Here is a 26,299-nt window from a genome sequence, read left to right on the forward strand (position 1 = left end):
TGCTTTTTGGTCTTGCGGGGGTGAACTCTTATGCAGCTATGATCTTCAGTGAGATACATGTTTTTAATTTGTCAAGACTGTTCTTGAGAGGGATTTGGGGAGTGTCATGAGATTAGAGAAAGTAAAAATTAAAAAAAAGCTTTTGTGGCAGTTGAAATTAAGAATATCAAGATGGAGGTGGCAAAGTCATATTTATTTCTATTTTTATCTTCTTCTTAAATTCATGCACTGTGCTTTCCTTTCAAATTCTGATTCTACCTTTGCAGTATCAGTAATTCCCAAAGGTAAAGTCATCATTGTCATTGTTATTGCTGTTAGTACTGTTATTATTAATGATGAATTATTCATCTACATTCAAATTATGTTTCTCCTATTTATTTCAAGAAGGACTTTAGAAAGTTTTTGCCTTCTATATCATGTCATACCCACCCCATGCTTACAGTTATCTTGCATGTCCACAACTTTTCTCCCTAATCTGCTAGTACAGTATCTTAAAGAGGGTTGCATTACATAGGCTTCGTGCAACTCAGTCTTAGCATAATTTTATGAGTACCCAGTAACCATAACAGTATGATGACAGTTTGGAGTTTTAGTCTGTCATTAGTCTGCTTTTGCTTAAACTTTGAACTGCTAACTTATTTTCATGCTCTAAGTATCTTAGAGATGGGGTATAAGTGACAGTGAAATTGCTATGATATGTATAATAATCTTTCACCCATCATTGCATACTTGAGCAATAAAAATTTTAAGCAATTGTTCTGTAAGTTTCATAACTGTAAGGTTTTTTTAAGACCTGAACTATGATTTAGTAGCAATAGTATTCATTGCTGTTTGGTTTTGAGGAATAAAGTTTGCTTAATTTTCTTTGAATGTGCCTTTTGAGCTGAAGACACAGCTCAGATGTGTGTGAGAAAATATTATTTTAATAAGTAACACGCAAGTAATTTCATTTTTCTTTTGCATCCATTTCCTCTGGTAGTTATTTTTTATTTACATAAAGAACAAAAGGACAAAGCAACCTGTGAAATGAATGTATATAAGATAATGTCCTCTACCCTGTAGGTTACTTTATCCTTTTCCTCCATGGTAAAAAATGAAAATTTATAAGGATGAGAAATAAAACCACCTAAAAAATTTTGTATCTTTAAAAGATATTTATGGTAACATTAGATCTTGTAGAATTGGAGAAGGGCTTCCCTTATATTTCTTTTAAGAGCTTAATAAATAAGAGATTTGGAAGTGTTAAAGCACTTGCAGAACATTGATTATATATTATACAAGATTCCTTATGATTCCACTTTGAGAGTTTCTGGTGAAAGATGTGGGAGAAGGGAATCACAGCTTTTGTGAAGTCATCAATATAAAGACTTTGATGAATAAGTATTTGTATTACAAAATAAGCAAAACAAAGTTGTGGTAGCATCAGCATGGTTTTAAACTGCAGTTACTGATGAGGAGATTTTTACAGGAAATATATGCAGTTCAATCTAGTTCACCCATTTCTGGGAATAAGTCTGTACTAAAATGACCTCATAGATTATATTTATTGCCTTTTTCTTCTTTCACAATGATGCAATGAACAGTGGGATTTGTCCTGACTGTAGGAGATACACATTGCAGCATATCCAGTGGGATTTGATAGTTGTTGAGATAATTGTGTTCTCATTTCATTTCTGATTTGGGAAAAGATTTCTGACTGGCAAATCTGGTCACAAAACAGGAAACTGTGAGGAAAACCAACTTATTTGGAAAGCTATTTTCACATGTTTAAATATTTCTACTTATTAAAAATATATCCTAAACCAAATATCTTCATATTACATTTCCAAATTTAAGCACTTTCTCTAAAATAAATAGGCAAGTGTAAATATATTTTCCTGTCAGTTCTCAAGGGTTCCAATGCTGGTCACACCAAAATACATCCCCTACAAGTGCAACAGATTAATGCAGCAACATTTTCCTATTATGGGATAGGAAGTGTATTCTGATATTTCACAGGAACATATTTGTATTTTCCCTCTGTGATATTTTGTTATAGTTCTGTCATGGGCCTAGTTTAGCTATAGCTTGAGTTGTAGGCATGCTATATCTTTCTGACTGCCAATTCAATTTTTCATGTAATACAGCAGAATCCATATTAATGCACCGTGCTTATCATGTGGTCTTTAATCCACAAACATTAGTATCACAAAGCAAATTTTATGATAAAAATAAACAGGTCTAGATGTGTGTTTATTTTACAAGCATGGAGAATTTAGAGATTTATACTGCCCAGAGAGAGACCATAAATGTATTAGTTTATTTGGACAGCTAAAATTAGATAATGTGAATCCCGCTGTAGGAGTTTGAATTCTCACCATTGGCATCATGAGTTGCAAAACCAATATAGGCTCTTCTTAAGTGTCATCCAAAAAGATGTTAATATACTTCCTTGTGGATGAAAATGCTGACCCATGGTGTATCTTACAAAAATCCGACAACCAACCAACACCCCCCCTGCCCCAAACAAATAAACCCAACATGCCCCAAAAACTATAGCTAGTCAAAAGACATTGAAAAGTACTATTTCACTGGTAGTAATCTGGAAAAGTGAAATGGAAAAAAATATTGTTTCACTGAACTTAAAAGTGCTTTTTAAATGGAATATTTAATAACCAAATTGAAAAGCCACTAGCTTGATTAAATCAACATCTGTGATCCCACTTGAACTCTTATTTAGTCCTTCAAATAGTAGAGAACATAATTCGCAAAAATTGGACAAAACATTGCAGTGTTTGGATGGTTTTAAAATTATTATTATTGGCAAACTTTCAGGATGACAGTTCCATGCAGTTTGGTTGAGTTTGGTGTAACAACAAATCGTGTTTTTACCTGTTCTGAGGTACTCGTCACTACTACCAAAAATAGCTATTCTTTTATATAGCTGCTTGAAGTCATACAGTAGTCTGTATTTTTTTTTAATTTTAAAAGATTTGGTTTTCATTTAAAATTATTTCTAGAAGAAAATTATTTATAGAAGTCAAATATTACATCACAATACTGAACTCCATATTTCTAAATAAAACTGCAGATTAAGAGTTGTATACTCCGGTAACATATCTGAACTGTTGAAATTATGTCTCCATTCATTTGGAGTGATGTTTTTAAATACATGTTCTATTCTAAAGTAGGAATTGTTTGGATTGAATGAGTCAAAGACAATACAAATCTCACTAAGGAAATAAAAATATTTAAAATGCTATTTGATGAGACGGAAGATGTTTGTTTTCTGTGTTTCCAATAATGTATTGCAGTTGCTTTCTGTGTAAAGAAAATACATCACAAGGGAAGAAATTCTTGTCTTTCCTGGTACCAAGTCCTGTCGTTTGTAAATCTCCAGATGTGTGTGATAAATCAGATCCGCCAAGATTTTTATGAGGAAAATATGCCATACAATGTGCATACTCCACAAGAGAGAGCTTAAATTGCCCTGATTTTAGTATGTTGTTATGATGCCTAACTGAAAATGTAAGTTTTTTTCAAGTAGCATTCTGTTGATCAACAAAAAGATTAAGTTAAAATCTGAAGTGCATTCTGTCAAGTATTTCTGTATGGGAATATAAGCAAGCTTGTACTTAAAAACTTTAACTGGGGTGTTTGTCAAAATTGCTTTTTGGACACCTATATAATTTCTCAGTACAGTTCTTTTTGAAACACCATAGATGTACAGGAGATACAAATAGGTATAATATTATTTTGAGCTTTTATATACTTCATTATTTTGTGCTACAAGTTTGAAATATTTCCTTTCCAACCAGCCTTGCTATTTGTCTGTCCTTTTCTCAATGAGTATAGAAGAAACTGTTGTTGAGGGCAGAGGGAGTATCTCTGCTAATGAGTTGCTCATGTGTGTGCCAGATGTTGTCTATTTGCAGCAGCTGTAATGTTGGCACAATAAGCACAGTTCAATAAAATTCAACTTTAGTGCAGAAGAAAGATTCATTTTCTAAGCGTTTAACAGATGTCTTAAACAGGATATTTTACTTGAACAGAAACATTAAACACACAAACATGGTTCATAAAAGGGAATGTCATTTCTTACTGCAGTTCTGAAATTAGATTTTGGGTTAAGTACAATGGTTTGTCTGTTGATCTCTAAACACACAAGGCAAGCTAGTTGTCTTGGCCATATAAATTGTCGTGTGACCTATAAGAAGAGAGTCAAATGACATACAACTGATAAAATGGCAGAGATATTATAAACATTAGAATGAGTGTATTTAGTCTTCAAAAGTTTTCTGCTTCCATAATTTTTGGAAAAATCTGATACTCATATACTGGACCTGTTGCAATCTGTTGCAAAATAGCCATTGACTTCCATATAGCTTGTTTTTTTATCAAACGTACTCTCAGCAAACCAAATAATGAAGCACAAAATTATTTTATTTCTTTCCTTTTTCTTCTGTATTGAATGCAGTTTTTGACAGTTTGCCTCCTGCACACTACAAAGAGACAATGAGCACTATACTTGTGTGGATCCAGCAATCAGAAACTAAACTCTCCATGCCTCAGGTTGCAGTTGCTGAATATGAAATCATGGAGCAGAGACTCAGGGAGCTCAAGGTGAGTGGTCTGGCTGTGAGAATGAATGTGTCAAATGAAAAGTTTAGAGGAACAGAACCCTTAGTTGTCATGAGTCTGCTGAAACCTATGGATCTTGAGTGAATTATACACATATGGGTTTTAGGCAAGGGCTTCAGGAGGTGGTGGATACTTACTTATATTAATTCCTAAAGTTAAAGGATTGAAAGTGTTCTTCACCAATGAAACCAATTTTGTAAGATATTGAACATGTTAAGGAAAAGCCTTTGTTTGTCCCCTTAATACATAAAATATTCCTTTGACGATAGCTCTGGTAGTTAATTACAGGTTTAGCTCATTTCATTTTCCAGTGCTGACATGGAAGCAATTGTGATTTGCGAAATGCAGCACAGGCTTTGTGAGATTGCCTGTCGGATTTACAAGGAGACACAAATGTGGAACAACTTTCACCAGTGGATACAAACCTTCCCTGCATTTCAATGTTTGATATTATTCTACTACTGTATGGCTAATGAGCATGTTGTTGGATGCAACTAGTAATGCACATCCAGAAATAAAAAGTAGAATATAGAAAAAAGTTAGATGCAGCAAATTTGATCTAAGAATTGCAGAAGTTTTGAGAAATTATCAAAAACTTTAAATCATAGAAGCAGTTCTAAGTTTATTCTTTTCTCCATGTATAGTCAGATTCTTCTGAAAGTGTAATCAGTAGAGCCATAGTAAATTCCTATCTCAAATTAATGACGTGTATGTGGATCACCTCTGTTAACAAGTATAAACACCTCTGGTTATATTCTCAGTTCAACTAAAAATCTACTTTCCAGTTTGTGTGAAAAAAGCAATTCCAAATTGAATGTCATTGGATGTTTTAGCAAAGGTGACACATTTTTAGTTTTCAGTCCTTTCTTCAGCAGTCTCACCTACGTCTGTGAAACAAAGAGAATTGTCCGAGACATGAATTGGGATACTATTTGCTTCTTATTCATAGGCTCTACAAAGTTCTTTACAAGAGCAGCAAAAAGGCCTGAACTATCTCAGTACAACTGTGGAAGACATGTCCAAGAAAGCCCCTGAAGAAATCAGCCAAAGATATCGATCAGAGATTGAGGTGATCCTTGGCCGCTGGAAGAAATTATCAGCACAGCTGGTGGAACATTGCCAGAAACTCGAAGAGCTTATGACCAAACTCCAGCGATTCCAGGTTAACCAAACTTTTTCAGCCCCAGCTACTATGTGGTGGCTTGTGGCTGTGGGACTAGCACAGAATGCATTTATAAACCTCAAGAAAGTAACAGTGAAGTAAAATATCAAAACAGTACATAAAATGTATTAAAATGTTTTCTTGATTTTGTGGGTTTGAGATTTTAGTTTGAGTTCTGATTTTGTGGTCCTTTCTGCCTGTATTTTTTCAATAGCAAAACTTCAATTTCAGTGAAATCGCTACTACTGTTCCTCTACTTACTTTTTCAGTGTAGCTGAAGTACCTTTTCATGCAGCTGAAGTAGCTGTAACCATATTGACTTTAATGGATTCACTTACATAGTCATTTGTAATATGGTAGTATCTTGGCAGTAGTTGCCAGAAAGCAGAAGTGTATATGACTTACACAACTGCGTGAGTTTAAGGTATTTAGAATGCTAACAATGGAACCTTACACATTTTCTCTCATTGTGAGGATCTCCTATTTATACTTATTTATAAATCACATGTATCAGCATTACAGGGGACGTCTATGACTTAGATGTTGTAAAATTTAAAATAAGTCCATTTTTAACATATTCCTGCTCTATTTCTATATAATTTCAAGGGACAGGTTTCAGAAGAATTCAGATCAACCAGTCACAAAAATGGAGAAAGTATTTTTAATTTTTTTGTTTCTCTCCTTGCCCCCATGCAAATAAACACTTGCGGGGGATATGGCAAAGAAAAATATGAAGGTTGAGGTCCTGCAGCCATACTCGAAGCTGTGCTCTCACAGTGTGTTTCTTCTCCGTGTTGTCTCTCTATTTCTTCTATTTACAACATCAAGTATTTCTGTTCTTGGCTTTGGTTTGCTAGTAGTAGAACATGACACATGATTAGCTCCATGTTATGAATTATAATACAATAGCATGTGAACTGTAATTGTTATTTTCAGCTTAATTCAATACAATTGTCTGGTCAGGAATAAATTTTCTGTCAAAATATTCTTACACTTCTGCTTTTGTAGAGAAAAAAAACTTTTTTAAAGAAAACAAGCACTCATTATTTCGCTACTCTTCATCAGTTTTTAGATAAGCATAATGGACCAATAAAAGGAGGAAACATTTTATCAGTACTACTTACGATTTAGCTACTGAAATGCCACATTACTCTAAATTATAACTTTGGCTCCATAGCTACATCTCTGATGTTTGAAGCTGGCCATGAAATAAAGTGTAATGGTATGGTGGGATTACCTTGTCCAGCAGCCAGGTGCCACAGCTGCTCTCTCACTCCCTGTCCTCAGCAGGACAGGGGGAGAAAGCAGGATGGAAAAGCTTTTGTATTGAAATAAAGACAGGGAAATCACTTGCTATCATGGGCAAAACAGACACAACTTGGGGAAAATTGAAGTAGATTTGGGTAGTGAGAAACAGAGACAAAAAATAAAGTAATACCTCTCCCACTCCCCCTTTTTCCTAGTCTGCACTCTATTGCTTTACTCTTGTCTCCTCTCTTGCCAAGGGGCACAGGGGGATGGGGAATGGGAGCTGCAGTCAGTCCATAACAGCTCCTCTCTGCTGCTCCTTCCTCCTCACTCTTCTCCCCTGATCCAGCATGGGTTCTCCCACAGGCTGCAGTCCTTCAGGAAATTGCTGCCATGTGAGACTCTGCATGGGCTGCAGCTTCCTTTGGAGCACATCCACCTGCTCCAGCGTGAGGTCCTCCACAGGCTGCAGGTGGAGATCTGCTCTACCGTGAACCCCCATGGGCTGCAGGGGCACAGCCTGGCTCACCATGATCTTCACCATGGGCTGCAGGGGAATCTGAGCTCCAGAGCTTGGAGCACCTCCTCCCCCTCCTTCTTCACTGACCTTGGTGTCTGCAGGGCTTTTTCTCACTTTTTTCTTCTTCTCCTCCTCACCTGTCTGGCATTTTTGCCCTTTCTTGACTGTACTATCACAGAGACATCCTTAGCTGATGGGGTCAGGTGTGTCCTGTGGTGGGTCCATTGGAGGAGGCAGCTGGAACTGGCTGTGTCTGGCAAAGGGCAGCACATGACCTCTCCTCACAGAGGCCACCCCTGCTACCAAGACCTCATCACATAAACCCAATATAAATAGGAAAACTGGAAAGTGGTTTTATCAATAGTATAATAAAATACCTGCAATTGCACAAAACAGAGCAATACACTTTGCTTAAGAAATTCAAACTTCTGTCTCCCCCCCCGCCACCCCAACCACCCGAATATTTTGGATAGAGATTTAGAGGTTCCCCCCCTGCTCTTAAAAGGAAAAAGTCCTGAACATCATGACCATGCTCTGTAGAGCACATATTTTTAAAGCTATGTGAGCTATCGTTGCATACAAATCTTAGCCTTTATATTTATTGCTGAAGTCATTCTAGTACACAGTTAATATAAAAGTCATTCTCTCTTCAACTCCTTGAATGAATTCTCTTCCAGACAATTGTTTTAGCTGTTGCAATTTATGGAATGCATCAGCATGGGATACGATGAAATCAGTGTTGATAAATAAAATGCATTTATAGTCTGATTGAAAATGCAAGTCATACTTTCGATCCTCATTGGTAGCTGGAGACTGATCTCTTTTCAAGTAAATCCCATCAGTTCTATATTTTGCAGCATTAATGAACTATACTTAAAGTATTCTTGTAAAGGTATTAAAGTTTCATCATGGATTGTGATTCTGAACTATTTTTACTGACTGATAATAGAATGCACAGTAAACACTTCAACAGTGTTTTGGTAATTGCCATTATGAAGTATACTGATAATTCCTGTATGATTATTTTTATTAATTCCGTTAATTTTCCATGGTAGCCTGTTGTTATTAAATATATCAAGCACATTAGAAAAATGTTCCCTGTGTTTATCTATTTCATAATAGTTGCTAAGGCATTTTTGCACACATTTTAGGGCACAGTCTATATTCTAATGAAATGTCCTTTTTTGTGTTTTAATTCAGCTTCACATTCAGCATATAATATCAATATGTACTTCACTGTTGATGAAATTTTAATGAAAAAATGCTTTATAATGCCTTTCAAATTTATTTTAACATATGCACCTAATTGTTTACCTAAGGTGGCATTTTAAGGTAATTTTAAGTGATTTTTTAAAAATCTCATTCCACCTTTCAATGTATTAGATTATCTATGTAATGTTGCCTGGGACTGGTAGCGTTCCCTGTTTTCAAGCATTTGGTGTTCAGCTTTTTTTATTGATTGCAAGGGTTAATTAAAGACTATAGAAAGGATATTACTGATTACAGATATTCCGGTGCTAGAAACAGTAACTGAGAGTGAGTCTGAAATGACTCAGTCATTGCATGATATCAGTTTCTGAAGTGAATCTGTTTCAATTACTCTTTCAGTTACATTTTTTTTTTTTTTTCATCTGAGTAGTAAGGGAGTTTTTCTCTGTTGTGTTCTGGTAGAGAAATAGACAATAGAGCATGCAACTTCCAAAAGGAGCCTGAAATTTAAATTGAAGCATAGGAGGATTTAATAGGTAAACCTGAATTAATTACCAGGTATGAGTATTCTGAAGCCATACAACTAACCAATGAACACACAGGTAACATCTAAACACAAGTGAAAGGCATAAACTTGAGAGCCAGAAAGTTGCCTGCTCGTAGACACATTAAACTTGGGCAGAAATGGTCAGAGTGCAAGCTAAAGAGTCAGTGACAGTCCCAGATAAAATTGGTTTTGCTTGTTTGCTGTGTTTGTATTTTTCAGACAGTTCAATAATCTTGAAATTACATTGCAATGAGTTTTAGTCATAGTGCCAGGATAAATTACACTATTGCCAGTCAGGTTCTGTGTGATGCAATAAACCATCTTTTTAATAAACAGAATGACACTAAAACACTGAAGAAGTGGATGGCAGAAGTAGATGTTTTTCTGAAGGAAGAGTGGCCTGCCCTTGGTGATTCAGAAGCACTGGAGAAGCAACTTGAGCAGTGTACAGTGAGTATTACCTGCCTGCTTGGCAATTACTTTATCCTTCTCTATGAGCTTGGCTTATACAGAAGTTGCACAAATTTTTACTGTTCCAAAAAATAAAATCATGTTGTAAGGGGGTTGTCTTCTGTGATGTATTTGAATGTCCTGCATTTCCTGGGTTTGAAGGAAAATTCTGGTAAAAAATTGGAAACTTGAATAAAGAGAGGAGCCACACAGTGGCTGTATCATTATGTATTTATAGCAGGAGCAAAACACCAAAGAGGGTACGTGCAGCAAATAATAAGTTAGTAGCCTCCTAAGATAACTGTTTATTTACTTTGTTCAGGTTAGAAATAGTGAATGTTTATTTGTTATAAACTGTATAATCTGTGCCAGAAGATTTTTTTCTGTATCTGTTATTCACACATGATTTACAAGCTTTTCTGACTGTACAAAAAGAACTTGCAGGTATTGTGAATTATATCAGTTTTTTTTCACTAAACTTACAAGTTCCAGTATTTTGTCCCAGCAGAGTTTTAAAGCATCATGAAGTGTTGGTACTTCCATCACAGGGCTTACTAATTCTTCCGCCTGTCCCAACAGAGTGTGTAAGTGCAGTGAATCTTGTAATCCATGACAGTCCCTGTCTATATGTTCAGTGGAATTTACAAGTTCTGTAAATGTTCTGGCAGGATGTGTAAATATTATGAAACATACATATTGATCTTACAGAACTATGAGCTCTTCAGACTTTCTCTCTTACCCCTTGTTTAAATAAAAATGATTATAAATTACATAGGAGAACTCTTACCTCTACAGAGTAGTAAATTACATGTAACTCCTTTAAAATCTGTCACCTGAATTTATGAAGAGTTTGCACAAATATTAGCCATTACTGTCAAATATATAATAAAGCTACCAAAATCATCACCTTTTATGTGTTTACACTTCTAGCCTTTTCCATTGTGTAGGAAGCCAGGTAACATCTGTAGCACTGAAGAAGGCCTTAGGAAATAAAATTGGAATTCAGAGCTACCTCAGGGCTTAAATAATATTCAACCACAAATAAAATTCTAATAACTAGACATAAACAGAGAATATCACCATCTAGATCATTTTAAGGAAGTTATCAAGTGAATTAACAACGCAAGGGTAATACTGGCATAGTTAATAAGATGGCTTCACACATGGTTTTCTACCATTATGACAACATGCTCTTTCTCATATGTGAAAAAAATTATCTAGGCCATTGTAATAGATATATGTAATACAACTTTATATGTGTGTATAAATATAGTATATACATATATTGTGCAAATTAACTGTATCTGATATACCATAGCTTACCACATTATAGCTGCTTATTCCTTTTTTATCTTTTTTCATAGTTAAGTCTGTTAATTGTGCCCCTTTGACTGGAGATCTGGACCAAAGACATGTCAGAATCTTATGTAGACACATTTTCATAGGGGTAGTATATCTGAAAATTTGTGTGAATGCTGCTTGCCTAATCTTCTGCTATTCCTTTAGGCTTTAGTAAATGATATCCAGACAATCCAGCCCAGTTTGAACAGTGTTAATGAGGTTGGGAAGAAAATGAAGAGTGAAGCAGAGCCAGAATTTGCTTCCAGAATAGAGACAGAACTAAAGGATCTCAATGTTCAATGGGAACACATTTGCCAACAGGTATCAAGTCTCCCGCTGTTCATTTTAAATTAATAATCAGGTTTGTCATTGACAGAATTTGTCCTTCTATGCATATCCAGTAGATATGAAACTGAATTTAGACATATTTTGTTCACATTAATTAAACTTCTATTTTAGGAATTTTATTTAGCATGTAGCAATACATGTGAAGTATATTTCTTTATATTATTATACAATACCTTACTATTTTTATAACAAAGTTCTATACTAATATCTTAGATCTTAACAGCAATATAATTTATGGCATCTGCTAAACTAGCTTTCTGAAAGTGGTATATAGGCATTTTCCAAAAAATCAAGTATTGTATTTAGTGTTATATTTTCTTTTGCATCATTGTACTCACATGTCATTACTCTAGATGAATGTCCTGGTTTGAGTGAGTGGTAGGGGTTTTTTGGTAGCAGGGGAGGGGGCTACAGCAATGGCCCCCTGTGAGAAGCTTCTTGAAGCTCCCCCAGCTCCAAGTTGGACTCACCTTTGCACCAAGGCCAATCCAATTAGCTGCACCTCTGCGATAACATATTTAAGAAGGGGAACCTGGGAGGAGTGGTGGGAGTTAGGACAACATCTGTGTGAGCACTGAGGTCAGTGGAAGAAAGGAGGAGAAGGTGGGGAGGTGCACTGGAGCAGAGAGTCCCCTGTATCCTGTGGTGAGAGGTCAGGGCCATCCCCCTGCCACCCATGGGGGTCTACAGTGGAGCAGACACCCACCTGCAGCCTGTGGGGGGCCCCACACTGGAGCAGATGACTATGCCTGAAGAAGACCGGGACCCCATGGGAAGAAGCCCACGCTGTTGTAGTTCAGTGCTGGGAGGATTGCAACAAGTGGGGGTGACACACACACCTATGGTAGTGACTCATGTCAGAGTTGGTTTGTGGAGGACTGTCTCCTGTGAGAGGGGAACTGCGCTGGAACAGGGCAGGGATGCCAGAAAGTTCCACCCCTGCCAAGGTGGAAGAAGCATCAGGACCCGCATCCCCCATTCCCTGCTCCCTGTACCACTAAGGGAGAGAAGAGGTAGGGATATTGGGAGCAAAGCTGAGCCCAGGAAGAAGGAAGGGATGGAAGGAGGTGTTTTCAAGATGTGGTAATACTTCTTACAGCCCTACTCTGTCTGTTAAGTGGTGTTGTCTGTATTAATTTTATGTTCTTTTTTTTCTTCCCCTAACGAGTCTGGGTTTTGCCTGTGCCTTAAGGGTGACATCATCCCTTCCTGTCCTTATCTTATGTTCCTGTGTCTTTTGCTTCCCTTCTTCTCAGCACTGGGAGGAAGGGCGGAGTGAGTGGCATCTTTGCTTATTTTTCCCTCCTCAGCGCTGGGGGGAAGGGGGAAGTGAGCGGCTGCATGGTGCTCAGTTGCCCTCTGACCTCAAACCACGACAATGAAGAGTCTTCACTAAAGCAGTGAAGAGTTCAGAATTCTATAACTTGGAATTAAGAGTATGTGCATGTGTGTAAATTACAGTCTCAATGGTCACATGAATTTGAGAGAATGGGCCATAAGTGGAAAGGACAGTTATTTTATTTTGATTAAACACATTCTTAATAAATAATTTTACAGATTAAGGAACCTGTAAATTAATACTATTTCACTGATGGCATTTGGATTCACAGTCTTTATGACAGTTCAAAGGAAACATCTTTCATGTTGCATTATTTTTACTTTTTTTTTTCTACTTGTTCATCCTGTTGTCTACTTTTTAAACATTTATTTGCATAACAATAAAACAATTACCTTTCAAGGTGGTCTAATGTTTTCTAAAATTATTATTCTTCACTTTACATGTGAAAAATACCCTCTATATATCTTTATGACAAACATAGTTATCAAAAAAGTTAGTCTTTGAAATCTCTAAGACATTTTATTGATCCAGTTCTGTAGTCTTTACCCTTTGACTAATGTGGAGTTTTTAATTGCTTACTTTTGTAATATTAAGAAGCTGGATATCTTTGCACTTCTCTCAGAGAAATATCAAGTAAAGTCTCATGATTTTAGAAGTATGTTACATTTTTCTTCTGACTTCCCTGAAAATCTGCCTGTAATAGTTCCATTCAATACACAGCACGAATTATTGCCTTTAACAGTGGGCGTTTCTAACACAACTTCTTCAGTAATAGCTATTAAAACACATGACTAGTATAAAAATACGTTTGGTCTGTGGGGATTTCTTGAAAGGATTTGGAAAAGTCAGCTTGAGTTGATGTACATGCAGTTAACATGACTCTGAGAGCTGATGATTGGCATTCAGATACCTTTTCCAGGTGATGGGAGATGACCCTCTCTTCTGGTGCTGTGACTGAGGAAGAGGCAATTTTGCAGAGCCACATATGGTTCTGCTTTTATACTTGTTGAACATCCTTTTTATTGTTGCTCTGTTTTGTTCTGTAAAACAACATTTATGTACAATATTTATGTTTAATGGCCAGTCCTCAGGGTTGAGTAACAAAAGCAGTAAGAGTCAGAAACTAAGATCAACTAGTAAGACACAGTTCCTCCTGATGCTACTGAGAATAACATTTACTGAAGTAGCATCACAGTGCAGGATGTTGGAGTGATCAGCTCTGCAAGCCCAACTCTGAAAAATGGCACCAGTGCAACTAACTGTGTTGCAAACTTCTTTATACCATTGAAAGATGGCTCAGCCAATGGCTCAATCAGTTATGGACAATTTTGTTAGGTTGATGCATAATTCATAGAATCCCAGAATGGTTTGCAATGGAAGAGACCTTAAATATCATCTAGCTCTAGTTCTATACATGAGCTATATAAGTTATATGACCCCTATGTAGTGATTGGCAAAGGATTTAACAAAAGTATTTTTCCCTTTAAGATAAGTTGTTTCTTCCAGTAGGAGATTCCTTTTTTACTTACCTATTCTTTGGATATACACCTTTCTGAGAGATTCAATAATGATTCCATCAGAAGAAAGATATGCATATTGCTTTATTCTCTAGGAAGTTACATTCAAACTAGTTTGAAGGTCATCTGACTTTATAGCTCAAGAGCCTCTGGTTTCATCCTTGATGCACTTTCAAGGTCTCCTGTGGTTGTTCTTTGTACCTCTTTTAGAAGACAGTCCCTGGGTGATGTTTTTTTTCGGCTTTGTTTTCTGATGACCTCAGCATATGGTGGAGTCTTGTTCTAGGATCACTGAAAACTCATTCTGCACAGCAATGACTTGCTAAAAAAAGGATGTATACACACATGTAAAACTTTCTTGATTACTTATTATTAATATCTATCTAATTACTTGTTAACATCTGCCTAATTATAGCAATATTATTAGTATAGGATTTAATTTGGTTCTTTTCAGGCTAAACTATTGTCAAGTTTGTACAGTAGCCTTACTTCAAGTACCATGTAATTTTTATTTCTTAAAGGCCTATGCTAAGAAGGCAGCATTAAAAGGTGGTTTGGATAAGACTGTGAGTCTCAGAAAGGATTTGTCAGAGATGCATGAATGGATAACACAAGCTGAGGAAGAATATCTGGAAAGAGATTTTGAGTATAAAACACCTGATGAATTACAGAAAGCTGTTGAAGAACTGAAGGTAAAAGCTGAACTAATTCCTTGAGCTGTGTTTAAAGTTCTTTTTGAAGCTTTCATTGTAAAGAAAATCTACTCTTTCTTTTAGGAAGGTGCCTTTTGAGATCTACTTGTTAGCCTAAAATTTGAAGTAGTAGGCAGCTTGAAGTAATTTCTATTTGTAATATATTGGAAAATATTTAATCTTTCACAATACTGCATTGGTTTTTTTCCTCTTTGCTTTATTGGATACATGACTTTGATGCAGCTTCAACATTCTTCTACTTAAGAATCGTGTGTTAGTAGCAGTTACTTGATAGAGTGCAATCAGTATTATGTCTTCTCTTTATATTAGAGAGAGAAAAAAAAGATTTAGGACCTCAGGATGCATGTTGATATGCACTAAGTATGCATGATATATTGTTTTTTTAATATTGTAGTACAGAAACAGCATATTTTGGTCTTAATAATGTTTCTTTCATGTGGGATGAATAAGGCCTTTGGACTAAAACAGTAATTTGTGATACATCCTCAAATACATTCTTGCTCAGCCACTGGATGTGGACTTGATTTTATTTCATAGGTGAGTTGTTTGGCCTGTGCTATTCAGGAAGCCAGATTATATGGCTTTAACAATCTATACAACACTTGGTTCGCAAACTCTTCATTATCCATAGGGTTTTGCCAGTGTTTGAGAGTATCTGATCATGCAACTGAAGATCTCTTTATTTACTGACAGAAATGACTTGGTGCCAGACAGAATATACAGAATATATGGAAATATATGGAACGAGTTCAATTCATTGTAAATGAGACAAATATATCAAAAGTAAACATCTGCTCTAGAGATACAGTTATTTTTTAGTAATTAAGTAACAAAATGCAAATTTATACATTGCACTGCATAATAAAACAGGTAAAATATATAGTTTTAGACACACCCCATTATGAATTACCTAGTGAATATTCTCTCCTTCCAGCTGAAGTACAGGTATGTTCAAACTGTGATACCTTGACCTGTGCAGATAACCACATCATTTGTCATGCATCCTTTTACTTGCTTTTGATGATCCTTTCCCTGAAGGCTTGCAGCCACCTCTCCTGTCACACAACAGGCAAAATCCAGACCAGAATTCTTTGTTCATCCTGCAGCCCATTTCTTCCCACAGCTAGAGAAGAAAAAAGACAAGAGCAACCTAGTAAACTTGCTCTGGCAATGGCAGCCTGATCCAAATTATTCTGGTTCATGGACTTCCTCAGACCCAAAGAGAAAGAAGGTTGTCAGAAACAAGGTTTTATTTTAACGTTTTTGGTCCAGGGAGTTCTCATTTTTAATTTCTGTGAAGACCAGTACACACTGTTGACACTATGTATACCATCACTCTGTTTCCAGTAGTGGTATGACTTTAGTCATAGACACCATCGCATTGTAAGCACTCAGAAGAAACAATGCTAGCTATGACAATCTTGTATCTTATTAATGAGATGGCAAAACAGGGGGGAGAGTAACAAAAGGTGGAGGAAGAAGGTTAGGAATTGGATTGATCAGTTCTTGTGGTTACATAGGCTAAAACTAGGAAAAGGTGGCAGATTGTTCCAGATCAGTTACATAGGATTTGTTAATTCTTGGTTTTAATTCACCATCCATTTGTGGTTCTCTGTGTCTCTTGGATATTTATATTTACTGGGTCCGTCCTTTGTTAAACTTCTCTGCCTAGGGTCTAACACAGAAAGTGCTGTTTAGGAGGATTCTCACTTTTCACTTCGTCCTCTCTTCATATTAGGTTAATGTTCACTGGCGGTGAATAATGGCACTGATTCTTCTATCTCTGTAAAATGAGGGAATGAAATCAACATTTACGCTCTCATAAAAGTGTGAAATATACACTGGAGAAAAATTATTTTCTCAATCTCTCTTTAAATGCAGGTTGATGACAGTGGCAAAGAGAGGAAAATCAGTCAGGAGTATTCTTTTTTTCTGCCTTGCTGCTTGTGATTGTACCTTTAAACCTGGATACATGAATTTGTAACACAACAGATTGTTATTTCATTTGTGGTTCATAAGGTATCATGGCAAAGGTATTTGGAGCATTTCTTGGAAAAAAAATAAAATACTGAAATGTTTCACTATTCTGAGATCTCTAGAAAACTAAATAGTTGTGAGATGTTAAATTGTATTGAGTATCATGTATTGGCAACAAAATGAAAAATAAGTTTTTTGGATGCATTCAAGATCATGTCAGAAGTCTGGGAATTACATGGGTCTTGTTGGCTGGGGTCTTTTTTCCCTCTGACAGAATCTTTTTTTTTTTTTTTTCTTCAGAGAGCAAAGGAGGAAGCCATGCAGAAAGAAGTTAAAGTGAAGCTTATTACTGATTCTGTGAATAATTTTATAGCAAAGGCTCCACCTGCAGCTCATGAGGCTTTGAAAAAGGAGCTTGATGTTCTAATTACCAGTTACCAGAGACTTTGCAGCAGACTGAATGGAAAGTGCAAAACTTTGGAGGTTGGATATCTTGTCAGTCATTGTATTTATAGCCCTTCTAACTGCAAAAGTAAGGTAGAGAGCAAAGATGCATTATCATATGGGATCATGAGTAGCCCAAGGCTAGCCTCACTTTATGAGCCATATACCTAAATCTTTTTGAGAGTCATATATACTGGAGAGTCATATTAAAAGAGAAGCCTCAGACATGGCTCTTAGCTGGGAGAAGCAATGGCTGCTCAGGGTTTTTATCCCTCCTGAGATTAAGCCAAGCATCTGGCTTTTATAGCAAGCCTATGACGTTGTCTTTACCAGGTCCTCCAGGCTTCTTTCTTCCATGGCTAAGGATTTTGATTAAATGGCCCTGAAGCTGGATAGGTGGTGTTGTCTCAGCATGAGAACAGCTGGTAAACTGAATATGTTTCATACATTTTGAGTTGAACCTGCCATTTTGGCCAACTCCATTCTTGCCATAGGACTATTTGCATATTAAACAGTGGTCACAGTGAATTAGGTATGATTTTTTGTTGTGAACTAATCTGCAATAGCTAACTTCATACAGGACAATTATATACCTGGGTAAAATTTATCTCCTCTAAATTTCACTGTGGAAAATTAGATGTGAAGTCTAAGCTGTTAATCTCTATTTTCCCTGATCATTGATGATGTTGTTGTGTGGTAATATCCCTCTATAACCTCCTCCTAGACCAGACGCTTACATTTGATATGACCAAAGTTAAGTGAGATTTAAGTTAACTGCAGTCTTGGAAACATGATCTACAAACAGCCTAATGCATCTCAATAAAGTTATTTTAATCTCCGCTAACAAAAAAGGAACAATGAAAAGATGATTTATGAAGAGTTTAAATGTTTTGCTTGTGTATAAAATGCCAGTTTTATCTGCTTATTTAAGTATCTTCAGGCACTGTAAAAATAAAATATTACACAATCATTTAATTCCAGGAAAATGTCATGACATAATTTCATTTTACAACATTATGTTTAGTACTCTAGCACTTAAGTGGTCTATAAATTGCACTAAATGTGCTTTAGAATTAATTTCTGAAAAGATTTCAGTCAGAATTCTTGAAAGCTGTGGTTTTCAGACATTTTATGAACCTGTGCTTTAAGTAATTAATATACAGAATATATAAGCAACCTGACCACATCTTGTAGTAAAGACATAAACTTCTAACATGTCTTTAAAAATTCTGATAATTTTTATATTTATATATTTCAAGAAGATTTTACAGAAAAGCATATAAAGTGGATAATTCATGACACAGGAGATTCAAGTTGTGTTTTGCAGAAGTGTTCATGTTCATGTTATCTTCTGTGGTTTTACTCTGTTTAATCAAAATATTTTGGTTGAGTATTATATTTGTTTGGGACATATAAATACTGGGAAAAAAATATGGCACCATAACCATCAGATTCCAACCATGTTGTTTTGGGGATGAAGCATGTAATGTTTTCAATGTTTTAATAAGTGAAAGTTAGCTGTGAGATTTTCAATCTCAATAAACATTTTTTTTTTTCCTCTATCAGGAGGTATGGGCATGTTGGCATGAATTATTGTCATATTTGGATGCAGAAAATAAATGGTTGAGTGAGATTGAACTGAAACTCAAGGCAACTGAAAATATCCAGGGAGGTGCAGAAGAGATTTCTGAGTCTCTAGACGTAAGTGTTGACTTAAATGATATCAAATCACATGTATTGATAAATCATAAATTACATTATATTCAAAACAAACTATAAATCAACATTACATATGAGCAAGATACAGAATATCTGGAAAGTCCTGTGTTCTCAGTTGATTCAACAAATCAGTTTTTGAATTCAAATCCACCTAAGCGAAACAGAGTAATTGATTGTGTTATGCCCGATGTCATAGACAGTTTTTGGTGACAACATACATGTTCTTAAAAAACATGGCCTCACTTAAGCCAGTCAAAAAAATGTTGAAGATTTCAGAGAGAGCAAGCTGTCATCCTAGCAATGCAACTCTGTTTTATTACTTAATTTTTATTCATGGAACCTTTCAAATTTGTAGAAATTAAATTAATACTCTTAGTGGATCAAAATGCAAAATGTTACATTGATAATGCATTTTTGCTGTTGAACTTCATCCATTTAGATACTCAAGAAAATTTTTTATCTTTAAGTACACAAATACTCCCACTGAACTCCTTGGGCATGGTCCGTATTTTTAAAATCAAGCACCCAGTCTATTGATTTGCAAAAAATCTTTCTTTGTTTTTGGTAATAAGTAGTACAGAGCATTTGTTGTCAAGATGTGGGACATATATACTTTTATATTTTCTCTCTACTTTTATTGTGTATGAAATGTGAAGTTTCTTACTTACATTTTTAAGGTGTATTGTGATGGCTCTGTAGAATCTTATTTTCAGAAAGATAAATAAACTACTTTTTTGACCTTGTTTCAGTCTTTGGAACGTTTAATGAGACATCCAGAAGATAATCGCAATCAGATTCGGGAACTGGCTCAGACTTTAACTGATGGTGGAATCTTGGATGAATTGATCAATGAGAAACTTGAGAAGTTCAATACTCGATGGGAAGAACTTCAGCAGGAGGTATATTTAATAATTGACCTGTCCTCCCATTAAACATCTGACAGTCTCGCACCATGAAAAAAAAAAAAAAAAAAAAAGTTATTTTGTTGGTATAGTTCCTAAACAGTACACAAACAAAGATTTATTTTAGAAGTGGACGGTTTGCATAGGTGCGGTGGGATAACTCCAATAGGTAGCAAAGAACCACATAGCTTCTCACTCACTCCCCACATCTCCTGGTGTGATGGGGGAGAGAATTGGAAAGGCAAAAGTGAGAAAATCCATGGATTGAGATAAAGACAATTTAATATATCAAAGAAAAAAAAGGAAAAAGCAAGTGATGTCAAATGAATTCCTCACCATGAGGAGACTAATGCCTAGCAAGTCCCTGATCAATGGCAATTTCGGAAGAACTCCCCCTCAACCCCCTTTTATTGCTGAGCATGACTCTGTGTGGTACAGAATCTCTCTTTGGACAATTCAGGTCAGTTATCCTGGCTGTGTTCCTTCCAGCCTTTTACCCACCCCCAGCCTACCCACTGGGAGAAACAGAGTGAGAAAGAGAAGGCTTGGCACTGTTCAAGCACTGCTCAGCAATACCTAAAACATCCCTGTGTTAGCAACACTGTTTTGGTCACCGGTCTAAAACACAGCACCATACGGGCTGCTGTGAAGAAAATTAACTCCATCCCAGACAAAACCACTACAATAGGTAACCCTAAAATTCCAAAATTGAAGAGACCATCTAGTGGATTTAATCTTCAATTACATATTTAGAGATGCTTTCTCTGACAAAACTTTTATTGAGAAGCAAATTATTTTCAAAATTAAATATGAGTAACATTCTCTTACAGATACATTATTTACTAAACAATAAATAAGTCTTTGTATCAATAAAAGATTTTGTAAAGACACTTCAATAAAAAAACATATTTAGCACAAGGAGAGTCAAATACAATATGCTAGATTAGCAATCTTTGCCACAGACTTCATGAAGAAAATGTTACTAATTCTTTGACAGATCCCACTAGTGGGACAGTATATTTTTTGCTGGTAAATAAATTCAAAACTGTGATACTTGTGCATGAATATTTACTTTTTATACCAGGAATTTATTTAAAATACTTTTGTGTGCATACTAAAACAACTGTGTGTGTATGTGTATAATGGCAGGACTGAACAGAATTCACCAAATAATTTTAAGACAACCAAAGGGTACATAAGGAAATAGCTCAACTACTAGTAGTTTACTAATAACAAAGATGGGAACAAACTCTAAATAAATGCAGAACAACCTTACAGGACAGAGTAACAAAGTAGTTAAATTACAGTAGTATTCAGTGCAAATACATGAAAAGTGATACTCATGGAGGATTTCTGACTTCATATATGAAATTGTAACTTTTGAGCTGACTGTTACTGTTCAGAAGGAAGATTTTGGAGTTATGAAGAGAAATATCAGGAAGATGTCAGCTTAGTAATTGGTAAAGAATGGAAAGGAATTATTAGGGAAAGACCTAGCAAAGGACACAGAGACACTCTTTATGATTGGAACCAGAACAAGTTCAAAGATGAGCTACAAAGATGGTCAGAAGTTACTGAGTTTCAATAATACAAATGATGCACAAGTAAAGATCTTTGGAAAGCAGCTGTGTTAGAATGATAACAATCTCGAATGACAATGATAACATTTTTGCTTCTTTCATGGTGCTTGAAATTTACTTGTTCTTGAAAACAGTGGAAGTAAAAACACTGCAATAAAAATTAAGGAAGGGTCCTCAGCTGTTCTGAGCATACACTTGAAGAATGGGGAGGAGAAGAGCCTGGTTCCCTCTATTAACTGCCTGGTGGTAGTTCTGGTGCAGTGCAGGCATTCACATAGTCCCATATTGCTAGACAGTGTCATAACAGAAAACTGAACATAACTTTCTGTATACCTGCTCTTTTTTTTTTTCTTTTACATCTAACTTCTGTTTGACAGCAGATATATTCTCTGGAATTCTTCTTCTTGGTATCTGATGGTTTTTTCATGACTTGGAGGAGAGAACTGGGAATATACAGAGGGATTCCAGTATGTGAAAACAGTACTTCCAAATACTCTTGCTGTGTGATGGATGAATACTATTCATTCTTCACAATAATAGGCATTAAATCAAAACTGATGCCAGCTGCAGGGGTTAAATGTGGAAAGTACAACATGAAGATGTTGTGTGAACTTCTGGAGAGAATTTATATGAGCATATAGGCAAAATATATGGGAAATGTATTCACTGTTTTCCGATTTAATTATAATACAGACAAAAAGCAGGGCACAGGAAGCCCCCTGACTTTGAAAGCTTGATCTGATATTTAGTAGTCAAATACTAATGGTGAGATCGGTATATGAATGTAAGAGCTGTATAGAAACTATTTCAATCACAAGTGACTCAGTCACACCTCTTCTTTACTATATGTTTTCTATAACAAAATGCTTTATTAATTTTTCCACTGAAGTCTCACACACTTGTTTTCATAGATTCCTGACACTGAATTTTCTGTGCTGTTTGCGTAGCCCTGTTGAAATCCAAACAGCATGCACTCTCCTTGCATAAAAATACATTGCAGGCACATAACACTACTTAGCTTGTGTTCAAGGTCACTTCTACTTCAGACAGACTAATAGACTATCCTAATGTGGTTAAGTATTTATTTTTGTTTGAATAATTGTGCAGGTAATTACCAAGGCAATAAGCTCATGTGGGCAGAAACTGTTACGTGAAATATTTATTCACTACTAATAGAGCAACCAAACCACTGCCATATGAATGATGCTGCAAGACAGTACAGCATTGCTACTGAGATAGAGATTCATTTTTAAAGGCAGATAATGGCTTTATGTTTGTATACCTTATCTACTTTAGTTAACAAAGACTGAGTGTGTTTAGTTTGCTTTTGAACATGTGGGGCTGATCGATAAACAACATATACCCTATCTTTACTTTTCAAGGACAGATTCACTTACAACTCTATATATTGGATCTAAAAAACACTGTTGCCTGAAGAACTTCAAGCTAATATTGCAAGTGGCTATCATCCCCTGTAATGTTGAATGTGATTTACATCCTTTCCAGAAAACTTAAAAAATGTCAGCTACCTATTCTTGAGACTATGCTTGCAAAAAAACTGCACAAAACATTATTGTTCAGATGGGCCTTACACTGGATTCAATTTTTATTCTTAGGGACTGTCTCTTAATTTCCTTTAGGACTCCCCTCGGGATTACCCTTTGTTTCTTTCAAAGAGCACACATTCATCATTTGACACAATTTTTCTGTTTTGTTCTACTCTTAAGAGGAGAAAGAATTCTTCATTTCCCATCTCCATGTGATTGCTTTGAAGGCTGCTCAGAGGGCTGCTTTTACAAGTTCTGAGGCACAATCTGTCTGCAGTGAAAACCTAAAGAGATAAAAAAGTCCTCCTTGGTATAGTTTGCAGTTTTGGAATACAGTTGATCAAAGATGAATATCACTTTTTGGCTGAAAGGTCAAATATTTGTAGCCACTTACTTTAAAAACACACTGTGAAATATTACTAAAATTTGCAGAAGAATTAGTTCTACCTTGGAGGGTATTAAAAATTCCTGTGCCCAAAATGAATGCTTTGAATGTTAGAAAAGGTGTTTCTAGTTTAAATCTAAACACTAATCTACTCTGATTCCAAACAAAAAGCAGAGATTAACACATTAACGGTTTGATGCAAAACATACAGAGATGTTGAAATATACCTCAGACACAACCATTGTAACACCAAGAATTAGGTGAAATTTTAAAGTAATTTAAACAAGAAGGAATTTTAAAGTTTTCTAACTTTTTAACTTTATCCTATGGTAACATTTCTCAATAATTAGAGGGTATAACTGAGCCAAAAAAAGAGATAACATATTTCTGCCTTTCTTAACAGACCTCCCTTTCCATGAGCTGTAACTTGTAAGTTAATTAATGAATTTGCTTCTACATTTTAAATAAATACAGTAATAGTAAAAGTACTATTATTTTCAAAAGTTTTTGTTCTATTTTTTCCCACAGCACAACTACTGAGTACTGCCTCAACAACAAAACCCTACTTGGTTTTAACCATAAAATTCTAACCAAGGTCTCAGTAACTGCATGTGTGACTAATGTCATTAAATACATGAAACGTATTATTTAAGGCAGAACTGGCAATATCTATAAATACAGCTTTATAATGTTCAACTTCAAAGAATGAGTGATAATCATAAGCAACTGTTTGAGCACCTCCAGCTTTCCTGATATTTGATCACCTCTCAGTGAAGCCTTTCCCTTAATATGGCATTTTATGTGGATAATATGCAATGTTACCATTTCCTGCATTTACTATTGATCTTTGTTGATTGTAAATAGATATATGCAATACCCCATATCATAAAAATTAAATGTTATGCTTAATCATAAAAAAATAACAACAAAAATCTATAAAAACCTGTAGAGACTTTAATTAAAAATTCAGTCCGTAAATATTTTTTCTTTTTTCTTTCATTCTGAGAGTGCCTAACAGCAGATTTTTTTTGTTTGCTTTTATTTTCCTTGACAGCTGTCAACATTTCACTGGCTCAGAAATAATTAAACAGTTAGTTGTTTTCCTGAGATTTCCTATTTAGCAATTAACTGTCAGACACTTCTCTTCAGAGACCAAAGCTTTCAGCTTTATTAACTGTGATCTCATAGCAGAGCTAGAGCTTCCTGTTATGTCCTCAGACCCATTTATACACTGTGATGTTAAACCATCTATTTCTTCCACAGAGGAATAGAAAAACCGTAATCATTCAGAGAAAAATAACAAGCCAAAAACCAAAACAACCACCCCCGAAACAGAACATCATAAATTAAAATATTTTTATATTATAGATTTATATCATTTCAGCTTTCACATGTCTTTTAAAAATATGCATATGTAGATTTTCACATGCACAGGCATATGAGACTTAAGGACAAATTTGAAACTTGGGTTCATAGATGTAAATGTGTAGTATGTCTGCCCCTTTTTGTAATGCCCTCTAATGCTTACCTCCATCAGTAGCTCTCTTTTCTACTAAAAAAGAGGAAGAAGAGTCCTCCATATTGTGGCATTCCTACTGATTGAATTGGTAAGGATTCTGCAATGCCAGTGATAGTGTCAGGTACCTACTTAGTGAACAGGATTAGGTTTTTGAGTCAGCTGTTGTGTACTGGAGAAATATCTTATTACATGAGTGTATCGTACCTTTTATAAGATTATTGTGAATACTTTTTTGTTACGTTTGCTGTGTGAATTGAACAGGGTCAAGATAGAGGCCTCACTTTAGGTGAGCATGCAGGACGGGGTCTGTTCCCAGTAAGCATTACAGACAAAAAAATTAAAGCAGCACCGATTTAGATCTGAGAAAATCATCGCAACTGTGAAGGTGCCATTTCCCACCATTCAGCTCTGTGGTTCTGTTCCCACTGTCAAAATAATTCCTCTCTTGTACCACTGCATTCTCATCTTTGTCTGATATCATCCGTTCATTCACCTAAACTGTTCATGGTTTTTGGAAAAGATGTAGTTTCACCTTGGGAAGTTTGGGAATATTTTTTCCAGTTGTATTCTAAAATAGGATTTTGATATACATAGTTTCTGCTGATAGCACAGAGATGACAATTTTTCAATCACCACATATTTGTCATATAATTTTAAGACTTTTTGTGAGTTTCCATGCAGTGATAATGACTTCTTTGCAAGCATGCAGGCTGCTCCTGAGGCTGGCAGCAAATTTATCTATACTTAAGCAAGTGCCTAGCTGCAAATAGTAGTTAGCATGGGTCAGCATTTAACAAAGGTTCAAAGCTTTAACTATTGCTATAAAAATAGTTTTTCGGAAGGACTTAGCACCAAATTTGATCCAGTATACTGAATTCTCCAGAAGGTGCAGGCACTTAATGACTAATAAGAATGGAACTTTCTCAGTGTCTTCTTTTAAATGGTGAGCTTTTCTGAACATCAGGACACTGCAGCCCTCAGTATGAATGGACTATGCACGTAGGTTAGTCCTACCAGTTATTCAAAGAGATCAGTAAAGGCAGAGAGATTTTTGTCCATGCTTCCAGGAGGATGTCCTTACCCCTGGGCTATAGAAAGGTGCTTACCCTGTTTCTGATATAATGTGTCCTTCAATTACAGTGATGCAAATGAAAAGGTAAAGAGTGACTGTATCTTAGCCAGGTTTACAAATTAGTAGTAAGGACTACCACG

General features: G+C 35.7%; 1 protein-coding gene across 9 annotated transcripts in view; it reads left to right on the plus strand.

The window, feature by feature from the left end:
- The window catches only part of DMD (dystrophin), a 1,148,563-nt gene that overhangs the window by 394,881 nt on the left and 727,383 nt on the right, over window positions 1–26,299 (plus strand). For 8 of the 9 annotated variants that reach the window (XM_074814589.1, XM_074814586.1, XM_074814591.1 and 5 more), the window contains 8 exons: window positions 4,457–4,602; window positions 5,570–5,782; window positions 9,643–9,756; window positions 11,263–11,418; window positions 14,823–14,993; window positions 17,292–17,474; window positions 19,002–19,136; window positions 19,904–20,053. In XM_074814589.1, coding sequence (XP_074670690.1) covers window positions 4,457–4,602; window positions 5,570–5,782; window positions 9,643–9,756; window positions 11,263–11,418; window positions 14,823–14,993; window positions 17,292–17,474; window positions 19,002–19,136; window positions 19,904–20,053 — 1,268 coding nt within the window. Of the gene's footprint in view, window positions 1–4,456; window positions 4,603–5,569; window positions 5,783–9,642; window positions 9,757–11,262; window positions 11,419–14,822; window positions 14,994–17,291; window positions 17,475–19,001; window positions 19,137–19,829; window positions 20,054–26,299 lie in introns of those variants that run through there. The other variant, XM_074814595.1, reaches the window with a different exon arrangement.

The sequence above is a fragment of the Strix aluco genome, chromosome 2, assembly GCF_031877795.1.
Source record: "Strix aluco isolate bStrAlu1 chromosome 2, bStrAlu1.hap1, whole genome shotgun sequence".
NCBI lineage: Eukaryota > Metazoa > Chordata > Aves > Strigiformes > Strigidae > Strix > Strix aluco.